At 34.7% G+C, this 15365-nt stretch overlaps 1 protein-coding gene across 4 annotated transcripts in view; it reads left to right on the top strand.

Annotated features, from left to right (window-relative positions):
* Positions 1-15365, top strand: part of ERICH2 (glutamate rich 2) — a 36956-nt gene that overhangs the window by 8445 nt on the left and 13146 nt on the right. For 2 of the 4 annotated variants that reach the window (XM_049616039.1, XM_049616040.1), the window contains exons 4-8: positions 267-315; positions 550-586; positions 2964-3059; positions 5135-5283; positions 8579-8766. In XM_049616039.1, coding sequence (XP_049471996.1) covers positions 267-315; positions 550-586; positions 2964-3059; positions 5135-5283; positions 8579-8766 — 519 coding nt within the window. Of the gene's footprint in view, positions 1-266; positions 316-549; positions 587-2963; positions 3060-5134; positions 5284-5793; positions 5893-8578; positions 8767-15365 lie in introns of those variants that run through there. The other 2 variants (XM_049616041.1, XM_049616042.1) reach the window with 2 other exon arrangements.

Genomic DNA, 15365 nt, shown 5'->3' with positions numbered 1-15365 from the left:
AGTTTTAATATTTTGGGTTTTTTTTTTTGCAGGAATTATCAAGACAGATGCTGTAAAGATAAGACCATATATAAACTATTTTTTAGGATACTTTAGATCTCTTTTACCATCAGTTTATATAGTTTTTGAATAATTGACTTCAGTGTAAAATTACATTTTAGCATAGATAATAGAAATGTTTATATAAAGTCTACATAAATTACTTCAAATACCTCAAATGAAAATAATAATGATAATGCTAGTTTTAATTTCTGCTTCTATTTTAGGTACCAAAATATAGACAGAATGGCAGAGTGCTAGTGTTTGATCCAAAGGGTAAATGATTTATTACTTTAAAAAAAAAAATGTTTCATCACCATTTTGTCCTAAATATTAAGAAGATAGTCTACTGGAGTGATTGAATGTGATTGAAGTCTTAGCAATTAAATCCTTTAGTATATTGCCTGTCATTAAAAAACTGCTTAAGTATATTTACCAATCAGGAATTCCTGTTAGGAACATTACTACAGATAAAATACTGAGTTGTGTTTTTCTTTTCTTCTCTTTCAGCAAAAGTGATGCTTGAACCAAATGAAGCAATGTCAGAGTAAGATGTCTCTGGTTGTGCAGCTGATCTATCACATGCCTTTTAAGCAATTAGAACTAGATAATGCAATCATTTGTCACCCAATTAAATTTGAAAGGCCAGAAATGCATGGATTAGCACTTTAATTTTTGCTTCAGTCAAAGCAGTTGTTACTTTAGATAAAAGGACATTTAAAATGAAAAATGATTTTTGATAAAAGTCTAGAGGTATAAATAATATTCACTTCCACTTTTTAAATGCCTAAATACCAAGTAATCGGTATTTTACTTATACAACTTTCATTGCTCATTCCTATTTCTTCTTGGTACTTGCTTATTTCTTTCAGAATATCCCTTTAAATTAATATTTACTTTAAAGATTCTTTATTTACTATGAGATGCATCATTACTACTAAATAAGGGAAACTAATCGCCCTAATTAGTTGAAGGGACTGGTGTTAAAAAGAATCATGGTTCAATTTCAGTATAGTAGCTAAATATTCAGTACTTGCTTTGTTCAAGGCACTGATTCTGATAATTCTTCAAAGCCCTTCCTATTATGATCATCTCCTACCTCCTGAAAAAAATCCTATTTTTTATTCCATGAAAAATGACACTTTGAATGTTGATCATAAAACACATTCATAGATATCAATTATTAACAGATTGGTAGAGTGGTGCCAAACTGATATTATTTGGTTTATTTTGAGTATAATTGGCTGGAAAATTTTTTACCTTATGAAATATATATTTTAATTTTTATATTGTCAAAGCTAAAAATGAAAATTACAGTTCACCTTGGCTTTTGTTGCAAATTATATATTAAATACATGTGTTTATCTTAAAAAGAAAGAATGGCGGTACCTGGGTGGCTCATTCAGTTAAGTGTCTGACTCTTGATTTTGGCTCAGGTCATGATCTCATGGTTTGTGAGTTCAAGTCCACGTCAGTAGCCTGCTATCAGCGCAGAGATTTTCTTTCTCCCCGTCTCTCACTGACCCTCTCCCACTCTCTCTCACTCTCTGAAAATAAACAATAAAAAATAATTTTTAAGAGAAAGAATGTACAACACATCAAAGACAGAGAATCTATGTTTATTTCAGATTAAGTGTTATAGACAACCAGAAAAAATAAATGTCCCATTACATATATCAGTCTGCATGTAAATGTATTAATCTACATGTAAATATCTATATTTAGTATCTACATGTAAGTATCTATATCCTGTTACATGGTTGAAACATATTTAAATTTTAAAATGTAAGAAAATTTTAAGTCTTTGAGGGAAATATGATATAACTTCAATAATAATAGTAGGTCATTAATGAAAATAAAATTACTATTGTATCTGTGAATACTGATGTTCATAGACTGTGATAAGTCAGCAGCATTGGAACTGGAGCAAGGGGCAATTCACATCCTGAGTTAAACCCCAGGGATAAATCAAATGCGGCCTAGGCCAAAAATAGAAAAGCAGAGTGATTACTTGTTCTCTTGATCTCATGAATAATTGTATCTGCATGTCAAACTAATTTTTGCAAGGACAAAATGATCCCTTTTTCACGTGCAGAGAAGAGTTTAGGTTTGGTTTGATTGTTGTTTGGAGTGAGGGAGGAGGAGGAAAATGGTTAGTGTAGCCAGTGAGATTCACAGGTGTGTGGCTTTGTTACCTATGTACCTTACCCAGAGTTTAAGGTAGACAGGGCCACCAGTCCTGGAAAAATATGATCAAGTAGGAAAAAGGAAAATCATAGTGGACCTCTGCTTGAGGAACAGTGTGACCTGCAAAGTTGATGAATTTTCTCCATATAGATGTCTTTCCAGGAGTTTCAAACTTCTCTGCATGCAAAGCCCATATTTATTATTTCCTCTTTTCCCCATGGATCCCGTGTGTGAAAGATTTTGTCTACTCAACAAATTGAACTTAATTAGCCATTTTCAGCAATAAAAATAAAATATATCTTTAATGCTAGACGAAATTTTATAGATCTTGAACCTTTGATCTGTTGGGCTTTGAGTCAAGATTAAAGATGTGGGGGAGGGGTGGCACCTGGGTGGCTCAATCAGTTGAGCATCTAACTCTTGATTTCTGTTCAGGCCATGATCCCAGGGTGGTAGGATTGAGCCCCGTGTCAGGCTCCATGCTGAGTGTAGAGCCTGCTTAAAATTCTCTCTCCCTCTTTCTCTGCCCCTCCCCTGCTCTCTCTCTCTCTCTCTCTCTCTCTCAAAAAAAAAAAAAAAAAAAGATGTGAGGGGAAATGTCTGAAGTAAGTCCATAGCATAGCATTCAATTCTCTGAGGTTAAAAAATTGTGTCTATAGGTTTTCCATAATCGCATGTTTTATCCTTCCTAAAATGAATGACAAGTTATTTTCTTATTTCTATTTTTATACTTTAAGTAAATGCCTCTTTGGACGCAGACCAAGATTGGCAAGCAAACTTTGTACCTCGCCAACACAAGTCTCTCTAAATGTAGCTAGGACGATCTCAGAAAAGTAAGTTTTAATCAATTATGGTTTTAGGCCCATGTTTGACAACTATAAATAATTTTAAAACAAAGTTTAAAACCTAAACTTACTGAAAAAATTATTCCAATAGAAATTTGGGACCATTTCATAAATATGCCCCAAACTCTTAAGATACTAAAATTTAGGTTATCTACCTTCCAGCATAAATATTTCAGTGTCGTACTTGACTGACTCTCTAACCTAAGTAGAAACTAAATTAAATACCTTCCATTTCCAAAGGATATTACATAAAGTAAAAATTTGAATTTTTCTTCAACTGTAACTGTATTTGAATTAAAGAAAACAAATCTTTTAGAGTATACTAGTTATCTATTTTTCTTAAGTGGTTAGAGGCATTATTACCAATAATGTCACTTTCTCAAATGGAAATCAAAAGATTAAGTTGAAAAAGACATTGGACTTTGGGCCTTTGATTCTTTGAAACTACATATGAGAAAGACTACAGAAGGTGAGCAGAAAGGGAATTCATATTTTACTGTTAAAATGATTTTTGTCAATTCTCATGTGTATTTTTATGGCATGTTCACTGCTTCCAAATAGTAATATCCCATTTAATATCAGGCCGTTGAGTATGTTGGCTTCCTCCATGTTGTGTCACTAAGGTTATTAGAGGTATTTCCAATTACTTAAATGCCCAGAACTATACCAGATAAATTCCCTTCCTTAGGGATATAACTTAGTGAATATGCAAGTAACATGTTTCATAGACTCTAAAGCATACATATTTTCTTCACATTTTAACATCTCTTAAAATTGATTACATCTTACACTTAAACTTGGCAGTGCTTTTTCTTTTTAAATAACAGTATGTCTTCTAATAAATACATGGTATCTTAGATTCAATGAAACACTAATTCGTGGAGAGCGGGGAGGCAGTAAAGCTCTTTTATTTAGATTAGATATTAGAGCATTTAAATTCTAGTAATCACTTGTAGCAACCTTTGGCATAATGGGAATCTCACCAGGCTAGAAATTAAATACTTAACTGATTTCTCAAATTTTTATATGTAGAGTTTCTTCTTGGATGCTTTCTTTCACAATTAGAAAATCAAGGAAGGCAGAGGCAGACCAAATGTAAATTAACTTTGCATTTTTCATTACCAGACGGGGGTTTTGCTTTAGAAGCATATACTGAGGAAGCCAAGATTCTATTCCCTCTCAGTGTTAAGAATATCAGGAATTAATATCAGGAATTATCAAGCTGTCCAGCCTGTTTGCTAAATCACTGTACAAGATCACTGACTTAACTGTACTCACGTTCTGGATTCACATGTCAATAACTTTGGGGGGAAAATACTTTACATCTTTTTATATCTTGACATGCAAAACAGAAGTTGAATTTTCTTTTCACTTGGTAAAGGAGACATATTAAAAAGAGTCTTAAGACCTCAGAAAACAGACTTGGGATTCCTTTCCCACCAGCATGAGTACCTATCTTTGTAAACAGAGTGCACCACACAAGAATCCTCTGTCTTAATGCATTATTCTTGACATGAAGTTTCAGGCTGAAAGGCTGAACGGGAAAATTAACCCACTTTTATTTCAGCTACTTAATGGAAAGGCAGGCTACTTTATATTATGACCAAGGGTTGATCTTAGTGTTGGACTCTCTCTCTGAGTGTAGCATTTAGCAATGGTAAGAATTGATTGGTAACCTAGAAAAAACTCAAGGCTAGTGTTCCTAGTTTTATTCCAATGTGTTGCAGTGATGTGCCAAAGACATTCATATAATTGAGTGCTTGTATGCTCTACGTTAAAGAATTCTGAAAAGATTTTAAGAATCATTACACAATGACAGATGCCAGATAGAAATAAAATTATAATTATCAGTAAAAATTATTTTTAATGCTTTTCCACAAAGAAGATATTACATTTTAGCTATTTAGTTTATTATTGATATATTGTGTTTGTATTGTGTGTGTGTGTGTGTGTGTGTGTGTGTGTGTAAGCACGTGCGTGCATATGGATATGAACCCATATGAGGCTTTAAACAGAACCGTGACCTAGGAAAGTATTTTTTCACTATTTATTTTAACATTTAGGAAGGAAGTCTCTTCAAAAAATGTTGAAAATACAGCCTCTTTAAGGAATACTGAAAATAGAGCATCTTCAAAGAATATTGAAAATAAAGATACAGAAATAAATCTACAGTCTAAGCTATGGTCATCTTCCTTCTTAAAAGAAAGCATAGGTAATAATGTTTTATGTGAGTAAATGTAGCTTCTCTTTGAGCCCTCTTCCATGACCTTTGGTATTCTGACAACTCTGTAGGTCTGGAGCAAATCAAAGGAACCTGTGCTATAATTTTTGAAATTCATGTTTCAGATGATTCTGATATGCGAGTATGGCATCCATGCTATACATTATATAAAATGGTAATGATGAGGCATTTTAGAATGGATTAAAATACCAATGAAAGCATTAACTTCCATTCATTCAACAATGGTTTATTGAGTACCATGACTGTTTTAGAAGCTGTGGATACAATAGTTGGCAAATAGGCAACATCCTTGCCTTTATGGAGTCCACATTCTAGTGGGAGATACTCAACTATTAAATATAAATAATAAACAGAAAAATAAGACAATGACAGGTTGTGGTAGGTGCTATAATGCAAATAAATGGCTCAGTGTTAGTAAATTGAATGAGACGGTTCCTGTGACATCCCATGAAGTCTTTAATTCCCTATTATGACCTTACCCTGATGACATCAGCGTGATGAGTCTTGAACAGACCGGGTACCCACTGGAGGATCAGGGTGGCTGTGAGCTGATGGAGACTATTAATGAAACAGAAGCAGGTAGATGGCCTGAAGAGCCCAGCCATCCTACTCTTGGAAGGACTGGTACCTGTTTTCAGGGTAGCATTTTTTGGTTTAGGCAGGTGTTTGCTGTGGAGCCTGGAGTTTTATCAGCTTTTTGATTTTTTAGCCTGCGTTTTCCTAACATTGTTGTCTCTTGAGATCTCCTCGATTTCTTCATTTTATTTACGACACAAGTGTTTCTACATGATTTGGAGTAGCTAATGGCCAAACTCCCGTCCAAGAAGGCATCTCACAAGACTTCCAGACACTCAAAATCTTACAAGAAGGCAAGGTTTCACACAAGTTCAGGTTGAAACTGTGAAAGACCTTGGTAGAGCCAGAGCAGTTGACAAGCTCACTCAGTAGTATTTCCCAAAGAGATAATTTTAGGAAACACATAGTAACTTTTTTAAAAAATTAGTTTAATGATAATATATTTCAGTGTATGTTAGAAAAAGGTAAGACATGGTCATGAATATGGATTCTGGAGCCAAACTGACTCCCAGATCCACCACTTAATTAGTGGCATGAAGTTGGGTGGGTTATTTAACCTCTCGGTCTCTCTGTTTCATCTAAGAACAGAGTGAAAATAGTACACACCTCATTGAGATGTTGAGAGGATTAAATGAGTTAATATATCTAATGTTCAAAAGAGTAATGACTTATAATGTTTGTTGGGATTATTATATGTTATTTTTATTCGTATATCCATCAGCTTCATGGATGGTAATATTTGTGATCTGATAAAACTTATATGTTAAAAAAGTAGATTCAAAGAAAAATACTGAATAATTAGTATAGGTGATACTCATATGGCAAAAATAGATGCAGATAATAAAAGAATTGAACTGCTGGAAAATGTTCCAGTAGATTGTGTCATAGAGACTTTACTTCTTAAATATTTCTCTAATCTACTTCCCCCTCTCCATCCCTATTTTACCAGTTCATATTAGTCATATTTCTCACCTAGACTTTTAAAAGAGACCTCTAACCTCTCTCCTTGCTCTTTTTATTTTTTGGTCTCCCCTCAAATGTACTTTCCACCGTCCTGACCAAGTGTTCCTCCAGAAATGCAGATTTGACCATACTTGTTTTCGTACTTAAAATCCATCATTAGTAGGGTTTACTTTTAGGGTATAGTCCTAATTCCAAGGCTCCTGGCCCATAAGATTCCATTATCTACCTACCCCTCCAGCCATATCTGTCACCATTTTAGTCTCAACCTTGACTCCTAAGAAGTGTCAAAGCGCTTTGAGGCACGTTCTTGTTTCTGTGTTGGTTCATGCTGTTTCCTCTCCTTAGAAAAACTGATCCACTCAGACTGGGCAACTCCTGACCACTCTCCAGGTTGGCATGGGGCCTTCCTTTGTTCTTTTGTTTATTCCACACGTTTTTATCACCGTACTTTCATACTGTTTTATCACTATCCATTATGTTTCTGACTCCCCAGTGAGAGTGTGAATGAGTACCCTGAAGTCAAGAACTGTCATTTTTGTGTTCCTGGGACTCTACATAGTGCTGGGCACTGAATGGGTAGTTATTAGTGCTTATTTTTATTTTTCAGTCATCTGCATTTCACCATAACTATTGTGTTTTGACATTAGAAAAATCATTACTAATGTTATGTAACTTCTGGTTATAGCTAGAATACTTCACATGTCTCTTTTCTTTTTAAAAAAAATTTTTTTTAACGTTTATTTATTTTTGAGACAGAGAGAGATAGAGCATGAACAGGGGAGGGGCAGAGAGAGAGGGAGACACAGAATCTGAAACGGGCTCCAGGCTCTGAGCTGTCAGCACAGAGCCCGACATGGGGCTCGAACTCACGGACCGTGAGATCATGACCTGAGCCGAAGTCGGCTGCTTAACCGACTGAGCCACCCAGGTGCCCCCACATGTCTCTTTTCTAATTTGCGTGTGTGTGTGTTGAGAGATAAAGAACTTTATTCTCAAGTATCCAAGCAGTGACATGACCTGCCTTAGAAGAACTATTTTCTTTTCAGCCTCTCCAGTCTTACTTTTACTCTCCAGGCTCTTTATTTCATATTTACCTTCCTATAAGAACAATTTAAGAAATGTATTTCTGGAGATAGAATAGTATTCATTTCTTTTTTTTTCTTGAAATCATATTTTATATAAACAAAACTGTTTTCCATTTACTATTAAAATTTTAAGAGCCAAACAACACTAAGATTAGTTCAGTGTTTTGGGTTTGTTTTTTTCCCTCTTGGTAGTTGTATTACTTTTTTTTTTTTTTTTTTGGAAATCAGGTAAGTTCATTGCAGTGCTGTTTAGTCATGAAAAAAATAAACCCCAGAACAGGGAGCCATATAGTATATATACATTTTAATTTAGGAGTAACCATTTTTAATTTTTGAACTTTTCAGTATTGATTAAATTATGTATATTCTGGGGTACCTGGGTAGAGTGTCTGACTCTTGATTTTGGCTTGGGTCATGATCCCAGGGTCACGGGATCTAGACCTGTAGTGGACTCTGTGCTGAGCATGGAGCCTGCTTAAGATTCTCTCTTTGTCTCTCTCTGTCTCTCTCTGTCTCTGTCTCTCTCTCTCCCTTTCTCTCCCTTTGCCCCTCTCCCTGGCTTGCATGTTCTCTCTCTCTGTCTCTCTCTCTAAAATAAAAATTTAAATTTAAATTAAAAAAATATGCATATTCTATTTTAGGTCAAGTGGGCAAAGATGCAGTCCTTCAAGAGCAGGAGAAAAATAATAAACGTTGCCTTCAGGATATTGATGATAAGTTATCTGAATCGACAGATGATGATGGTGAAGATGATACCAGTGATGATGATAATGATGAAGACAGTCACCCTAATAAGGATACTCATGCTCCATTAGAGTTAATGGCAGAAGTAAGTTCAACTTGTGCATTATAATGTGAGAAAGTTAAAAATATTAAAATAACTAGTGTATAGTCTTGAAGATTGAAAAAATAGTAAAAATATCCTTGCCCATGTACAGATGCTTACCTAGCTACTCATCTCTCTTACTACCTTCACGAAGTGAGAGGTGAGAGAAGATTCTGGAAGTGACTTATTCTGCCCAAGGCAGAAACAGGAATAAAAGTTTGGGTACAAAACTCTGCAAGGACTGCTTTAAGGGATGCTTTCTACACAACTGGGCACCATGCTAGTTATTGGGGATATTTAGAGATAGGTAAGAAAGATATGTCTTTACCCTTGAAAACTAACAGGTATATATTATGTGTATAGTACAATTTATAATAAAATGAAATCTGTGCTAGTAGAAGTATTTAAGAAGTTCTCAGGGAATAGGGAGGATTAAGTGACTGAGAGTAGAAGTAGGAGAAATGGGATAAAGGAAAGATTTTTGGAATAGTCATTGGAGTTTTAGAAACTTGAAGGAAAAGGGAAGCTCAGGAATTCATCAAGTAAACAAGTAGAGATGGCATTTTTGGCATAGGAAGCATGTGCAAAGGCACTGAAGCCTGAAACATCACATGCAAAAGTTGTACATAAACGTTTACTGATAATTCTATGTAGAAAAAAGCAATTTTGGGGCGCCTGGGTGGCTCAGTCGGTTAAGCATCCGACTTTGGCTCAGGTCACGATCTCACAGTTCGTGAGTTCGAGCCCCGCGTCGGGCTCTGTGCTGACAGCTCAGAGCCTGGAGCCTGTTTCAGATTCTGTGTCTCCCTCTCTCTGACCCTCCCCTGTTCATGCTCTGTCTCTCTCTGTCTCAAAAATAAATAAACGTTAAAAAAAAAAAAATTAAAAAAAAAGAAAAAGAAAAAAAAAGAAAAAAGCAATTTTACCCCAGTTGTGGTATCACAGTCTACCTTTAGTTAATATTATACGTCTTCATGTATATTGTAAGAACTTTATAACAATATATTTTAATTTCCCCCTTCTTATTGTCATGCATTTTACTTCCATGTATATTATAAGCCCTATAATACATTGTTACTATCTTTATTTTAAATGGTCAATCCTCTTTAAAAACATTTTTTTAATTGGAAAATATCTTTTTTGGAACACATTTCTGGTGTTCTTCATAGCTTTGTGTAGAACCCAATTTCCACCTGATACTATTTTCCTTTTACCTGAAAAACTTCTTATCGTTTCTTTTGTATAATGTAGTTCTGTGAGCAGTGAATACTCTCAGCTTTTATCTGAAAAAGTCTTAATATCTTAATTAAAAAAAACTTTTTTAATGTTTATTTTTGAGAGAGAGAGAGAGACAGAACATGAGAGGGGGTGGGGCAGAGACAGAGGGAGACACAGAATCTGAAGCAGGCTCCAGGCTCTGAGCTGTCAGCGCAGAGCCCAAGGTGGGGCTTGAACTCACAAACCATGAGATCATGACCTGAGCTGGTTGGAGGCTCAACCGACTGAGCCACCGGGGCGCCCCATCTTCATTTTTAAAGAATGTATGAGCTAGAAATTTGTAGGTTGCGAGGTTTTTTTGGTGCAGACAGTCCCTGACTTTTAATGGTTCAGCATACAATTTTTCGACTGTATAATTGTGTGAAAATGATACGCATTCAGTAGAAACCATACTTTGAATTTTGAATTTTGATTTCTTCCTTACCTATTGACGTGTTGTATGATTACTCTCTCATGTTGCTGGGTAGTTGCAGCATTCTGCAATTCCCAGCCAGCCACGCAATTATGAGAGTAAACAACCAATACACTTACAACCATTACATTTTTCACTTTCAGTATAGTATTCAATAAATTACATGAATTATTCAATACTTCATTATAAAATACATTTTGTGTTAGATGATTTTGCCCTACTATAGGTTAATGTAAGTGGTCTGAGCATGTTTAAGGTAGGCTAGGCTAAGCTATGATGTTTGGTAAGTTAGGTGTATTAAATGCATTTCCAATTTATTTCAACTTATGATGGGTTTATTCCCATCATAAGTTGAGGAAGATTTGTACTTTGAAAGCTGTTCCATTGTCCAATACTTTGCATAGTTTCAGACAAGATGTCTGCTGTTATTTTTGTCCATCTGTATATGTTTTTTTCTCATTATTTAATTTTTTTTTCTTTTGTATTATTATTTTTGGCATTTTGATTACAATATGACTTGATGTGGTTTTCTTCACATTGCTTCGCTCATTGAGATTCTTGGGTCTATGAGTTTATAGTTTAAACCAGATTTGAAAATGTTATTAAGTCTTCAAATAATTGTTTTTTTAACCTCTTCTCTCCCTCTCTTCTTCTGGGCTCCAAGTTACATGTATGTTAGACGACCCAATGTTGTCCCAAAGGTCATTGATGTTCCTTTTTTGTTTATTTTCTGTGTATATTACATTTTAGAAATTTCTATTGGTCTCTCTTCAAGTTCATGATCTTTTCTTATGGTTATACTCTACTGTTAATCCCATCCTTCCTCCCTCCCTCTCTCCCTCTTTCTCCATATATGTGTGTGTATAAAATTTCAGATATTTTATCATCTCTAGAAGTTTTAAATATTTTATATCAGTTATTTCTCTCATCTATTCATATATTATTTTTAAGCATATGACATATTTATAATACCCATTTTAACGTGCTTGTCTGCTATGCTATCGTTTTTGTCAATTCTAGGTCGGTTTCTGTTGCCTAAGTTTTCTCCATTATATGGGTCATATTTTTCTGCATCTTTGCATGCCTAGTAATTTTTTTTTTTACTAAATCATAGACATTAAAAATTTTATATTCTTTGGTACAAACTTTTGTAGTTTTCCTTGAAATATTTTTGGGCTTTGATCTGGGACATAGTTGGGTTTCTTGGAAGCAGGTTTCTCTTTTTGAGTCTTATCTTTCAAGCTTTGTTGGGAGGGTCCAGGGTAGCCTTTATATTGTAGGGACAGCACTAAGGCAATGCCCTTATGAGGACTCTTCCCAAAGCTCTGTGTATTAAGAGGAACTTCTAATCTGGCTGGAGAAAACATGAGCTCTGTTCAGCCCTGTGTGCGATTCAGTAATTGTTCTACCTGCTCATTCCAGCAATTCTTTCTCTAGCCTCAAATAGTTTCTTCATACTCATATGCAGATGAATTCCAGCCAAAGACTCAAAGAGACACCTCTGCAGATTGCTGGAGCTCTCTTGAAAATATAACATTGGCCTCTCTGAACTCCAAACTGTCTTTTTTCCACTCCAATCACTGGTATCTGGTTCCTTCCTGCCTGTGCTGGTACCTGGAAATAGCCCACACCTGTAAACTGAGGTAGTAATAGGACCCATCTTGTTTCTCTTCTCCAGATCACTATCCCATAATACCTATTGTCAAATTATTGAAAACTCTTGTTTCATATATTTTGTACAGTTTTATGGTTGTTTAGGAGGGAGAAAAATCTGATCTCTGTTAGCTCCATCATGGCTAGAAGCCTCAATTAGAGTTTTAGCATAAAATGCTAAAGTGCTTGCCTTTTAATATAATTTAACCGAAATGCTAAGCCATAGAATCATATAAAGAAATCAGACACATTTGCCGTATTTTCCTCTTAGAATAAAGCATATGTAGAGAGTTTTGAAACTTCCTTAATATTATAAGGTGTTTTAGCAAGGGAGAAAAAAATTGATGCCAAGCATTGGGAAGATTTTACTTAACCTCATCCTTTGACTGAACATCTATATCATTCATGAATTATGAAGCATTCAAAGACCCTATTTGCCATAACCAAACTCTTTGTAGTTGCTCATTTTATTGCTTTTTTTTTTTAATTTTTAATTTTTTTTTTTTTTTTGAAGGAGAGAAAGAGCATGAGCAGGTGAGGAGCAGAGAGAAAGGGAGATACAGAATCTGAGGCAGGCTCCAGGCTCTGAGCTGTCAGCACAGAGCCTGATGTGGGGCTCAAACTCACAAGCAGTGAGATAATTACCTGAGCCAAAGTCAGACACTTAACCAACTGAGCCACCCAAGTGCCTTGTCACTATTTCTTTTGTTTTTTATTTTTTTTAATGTTTTAAATGTTTTTATTTATTTTTGAGGCAGAGAGAGACAGAGCGTGAGCAGGGGAGGGGCAGAGAGAGAGGGAGACACAGAATCCAAAGCAGGCTCTAGGCTCTGAGCTGTCAGCACAGAGCCCAATGCAGGGCTCGAACTCACAGACTGTGAGATCATGACCTGAGCTGAAGTTGGACTGAGCCACCCAGGCACCCCTTATTTCTTTTCTATTTTTTTTGACATTAAATTATAAAAGTAATCCATGATTTCATTTTCAGATATTCAAACAATATGAGATTGCTTATTTTCATATGTTATGCTGTATCTGTGCATAAGATCTTTTGTTTTCAGAATGCATCTCTTTTTAAATTCTCAACTTTTATTTTCAAAATTTTCAAACCTACAGAAAAATTGAAAGATTAGAGACAAACCAAGAAACAGACTCATAACCATAGAGAATAAACTGATGGTTACCAGAGGGGAGATGAGTGAAGGGATGGGTGAAAGAGGTGATGGAGATTATGGAGTGCACTTGTGATGAACACTGGGTGATATATGGAATTGAATCGCTATATTATCTACCTGAAACTAATATAACACTGTATGTTAACTGTACTGGAATTAAAAAAAAACAAAAACAAAATATAGTTAACAACTAAAATCACAACATGAATTTTGATGGAATCCTGCCTAGAGAAAAATCTTAAAGACAATTAAAAAAATTTTAAAGACAAATTGGGAAGTCTCAATTTGAATGTAATATTTTATTACAGAATTACTGTTAATTTTCTTAGATGTGATAAGGGTATAATGTTACACTGAAGCATGAACTTATTCTTAGGAGACCCATGCTTGAATATTTCAGGGTGAAATTTTACAATGTCTGCAACTTTCAAATGTTTCTGTGAAAAATATCTAGACTATCTACACCTTACCTATCAAAAGAGAGAGATAAAGCAAATGTAGCACAATGTTAAGAAGTGTTGAATCTAGGTAAAATGTATACGTGTGTTCATAGTTCTAATCTTTCAATTTTTCTTTTCTTTGTTTTCATCATAAGTGTACTCTCTGATCTGTAATATTCCATTGTATATAATATACCACATCTTCTTTATCTGTTTATCTATCAGTGAACACTTGGGCTGCATCCATAATTTGGCTATTGTAAATAATGCTGCTATAAACATAGGGGTTCATGTATCGCTTTGAATTAGTGTTTTTGTATTTTTTGGACAAATACCCAGTAATGCAATTACTGGATCATAGTTTAGTTCTATTTTTAACTTTTTGAGGAACCTCCATACTGTTTTCCACAGTGGCTGCACCAGTTTGCATTCCCACGAACAGTACAAGAGGGTTTCTTTTTCTCCACATCCTCTCCAACACTTGCTGTTTCTTATGTTTTTGATTTTATCATTCTGACAGATATGAGGTGATACCTCATTTCAGTTTCAGTTTGCAATTCCCTGATGATGAGTGATGTTGAGCATCTTTTCCTGTGTCTGTTGGCCATCTGAATGTCATCTTTGGAGAGATATCTGTTCATGTCCTGCCCATTTTTAATTCGATTGTTTGTTTTTTGGGTGTTCAGTTGTATAAGTTCTTTATATATTTTGTATACTAACCCTTTATCAGATATGTCATTTACAAATATCTTGTGTTCAGTAGATTATCTTTTAGTTTTGTTAATTGCTTCCCTTTCTTTGCAGAAGTTTTTTATTTTGATGTAGTCCCAATAGTTTATTTCCCTTGCCTTAGGAAACATATCTAGAAAAATGTTGCTATGGCCAATGTCAGAGACATTACTGCCTGTGCTCTCTTTCAGGATTTTTATGGTTTCAGGTCTCATATTTAGGTCTTTTTTTTTTAACCTTACAATTTTATTTAGTATTATCAATGTAATATAGGTAGTCATAGTTTTAAAAAGTGTCATTATTCTCTCTTTCTTGAAAACTACTCTGGTTTTTTTATTTTTTGCACGTACCTTTTCATTTTTTAAAAATGTTTCTCCATCCCCCCACTTTCAATCTGCAAGTGTCTTTAGGTCTGAAATGAGTCTCTTGTAGGCAGCATGTAGATGGGTTTGTTTTTTTTATCCACTCTGTCACCCTATGTCTTTATTGGAGTGTTCATTCACGCTCAATGTAATTATTGATAGATTTGTATATATTGCCATTTTGCTACTTGTTTTATGGGTTTTTTTTGTAGTTTTTCTCTAATCCTTATCTTGCTCTCTCTAATGATTTGTTGGCTTTCTTTAGTGATATACCTAGGTTCCTTTTTCTTTATTCTTTGTGTATCTATTTTTGATTTGTGGTTACCATTAGGTTTGTATATAACATCATCTGCATATAGCAGTCTATATTAAGTTGATGGTCACTTAAAGTTGAACCCATTCTTTATTCCTCTCCTCACCATGTTTTAGGTATATGGTGTCATATATTACATCCTTTTATTTTGTGAATCCTTTGACTGATTTTTTTTTAAATTTTTTTTTTAACATTTATTTATTTTTGAGACAGAGAGAGACAGAGCATGAACAGGGGAGG

Source organism: Panthera uncia, assembly GCF_023721935.1.
Source record: "Panthera uncia isolate 11264 chromosome C1 unlocalized genomic scaffold, Puncia_PCG_1.0 HiC_scaffold_3, whole genome shotgun sequence".
Lineage (NCBI taxonomy): Eukaryota > Metazoa > Chordata > Mammalia > Carnivora > Felidae > Panthera > Panthera uncia.
Note: the sequence above shows the minus strand (reverse complement) of the source record. Positions and strands in the feature narration are given on the sequence as shown.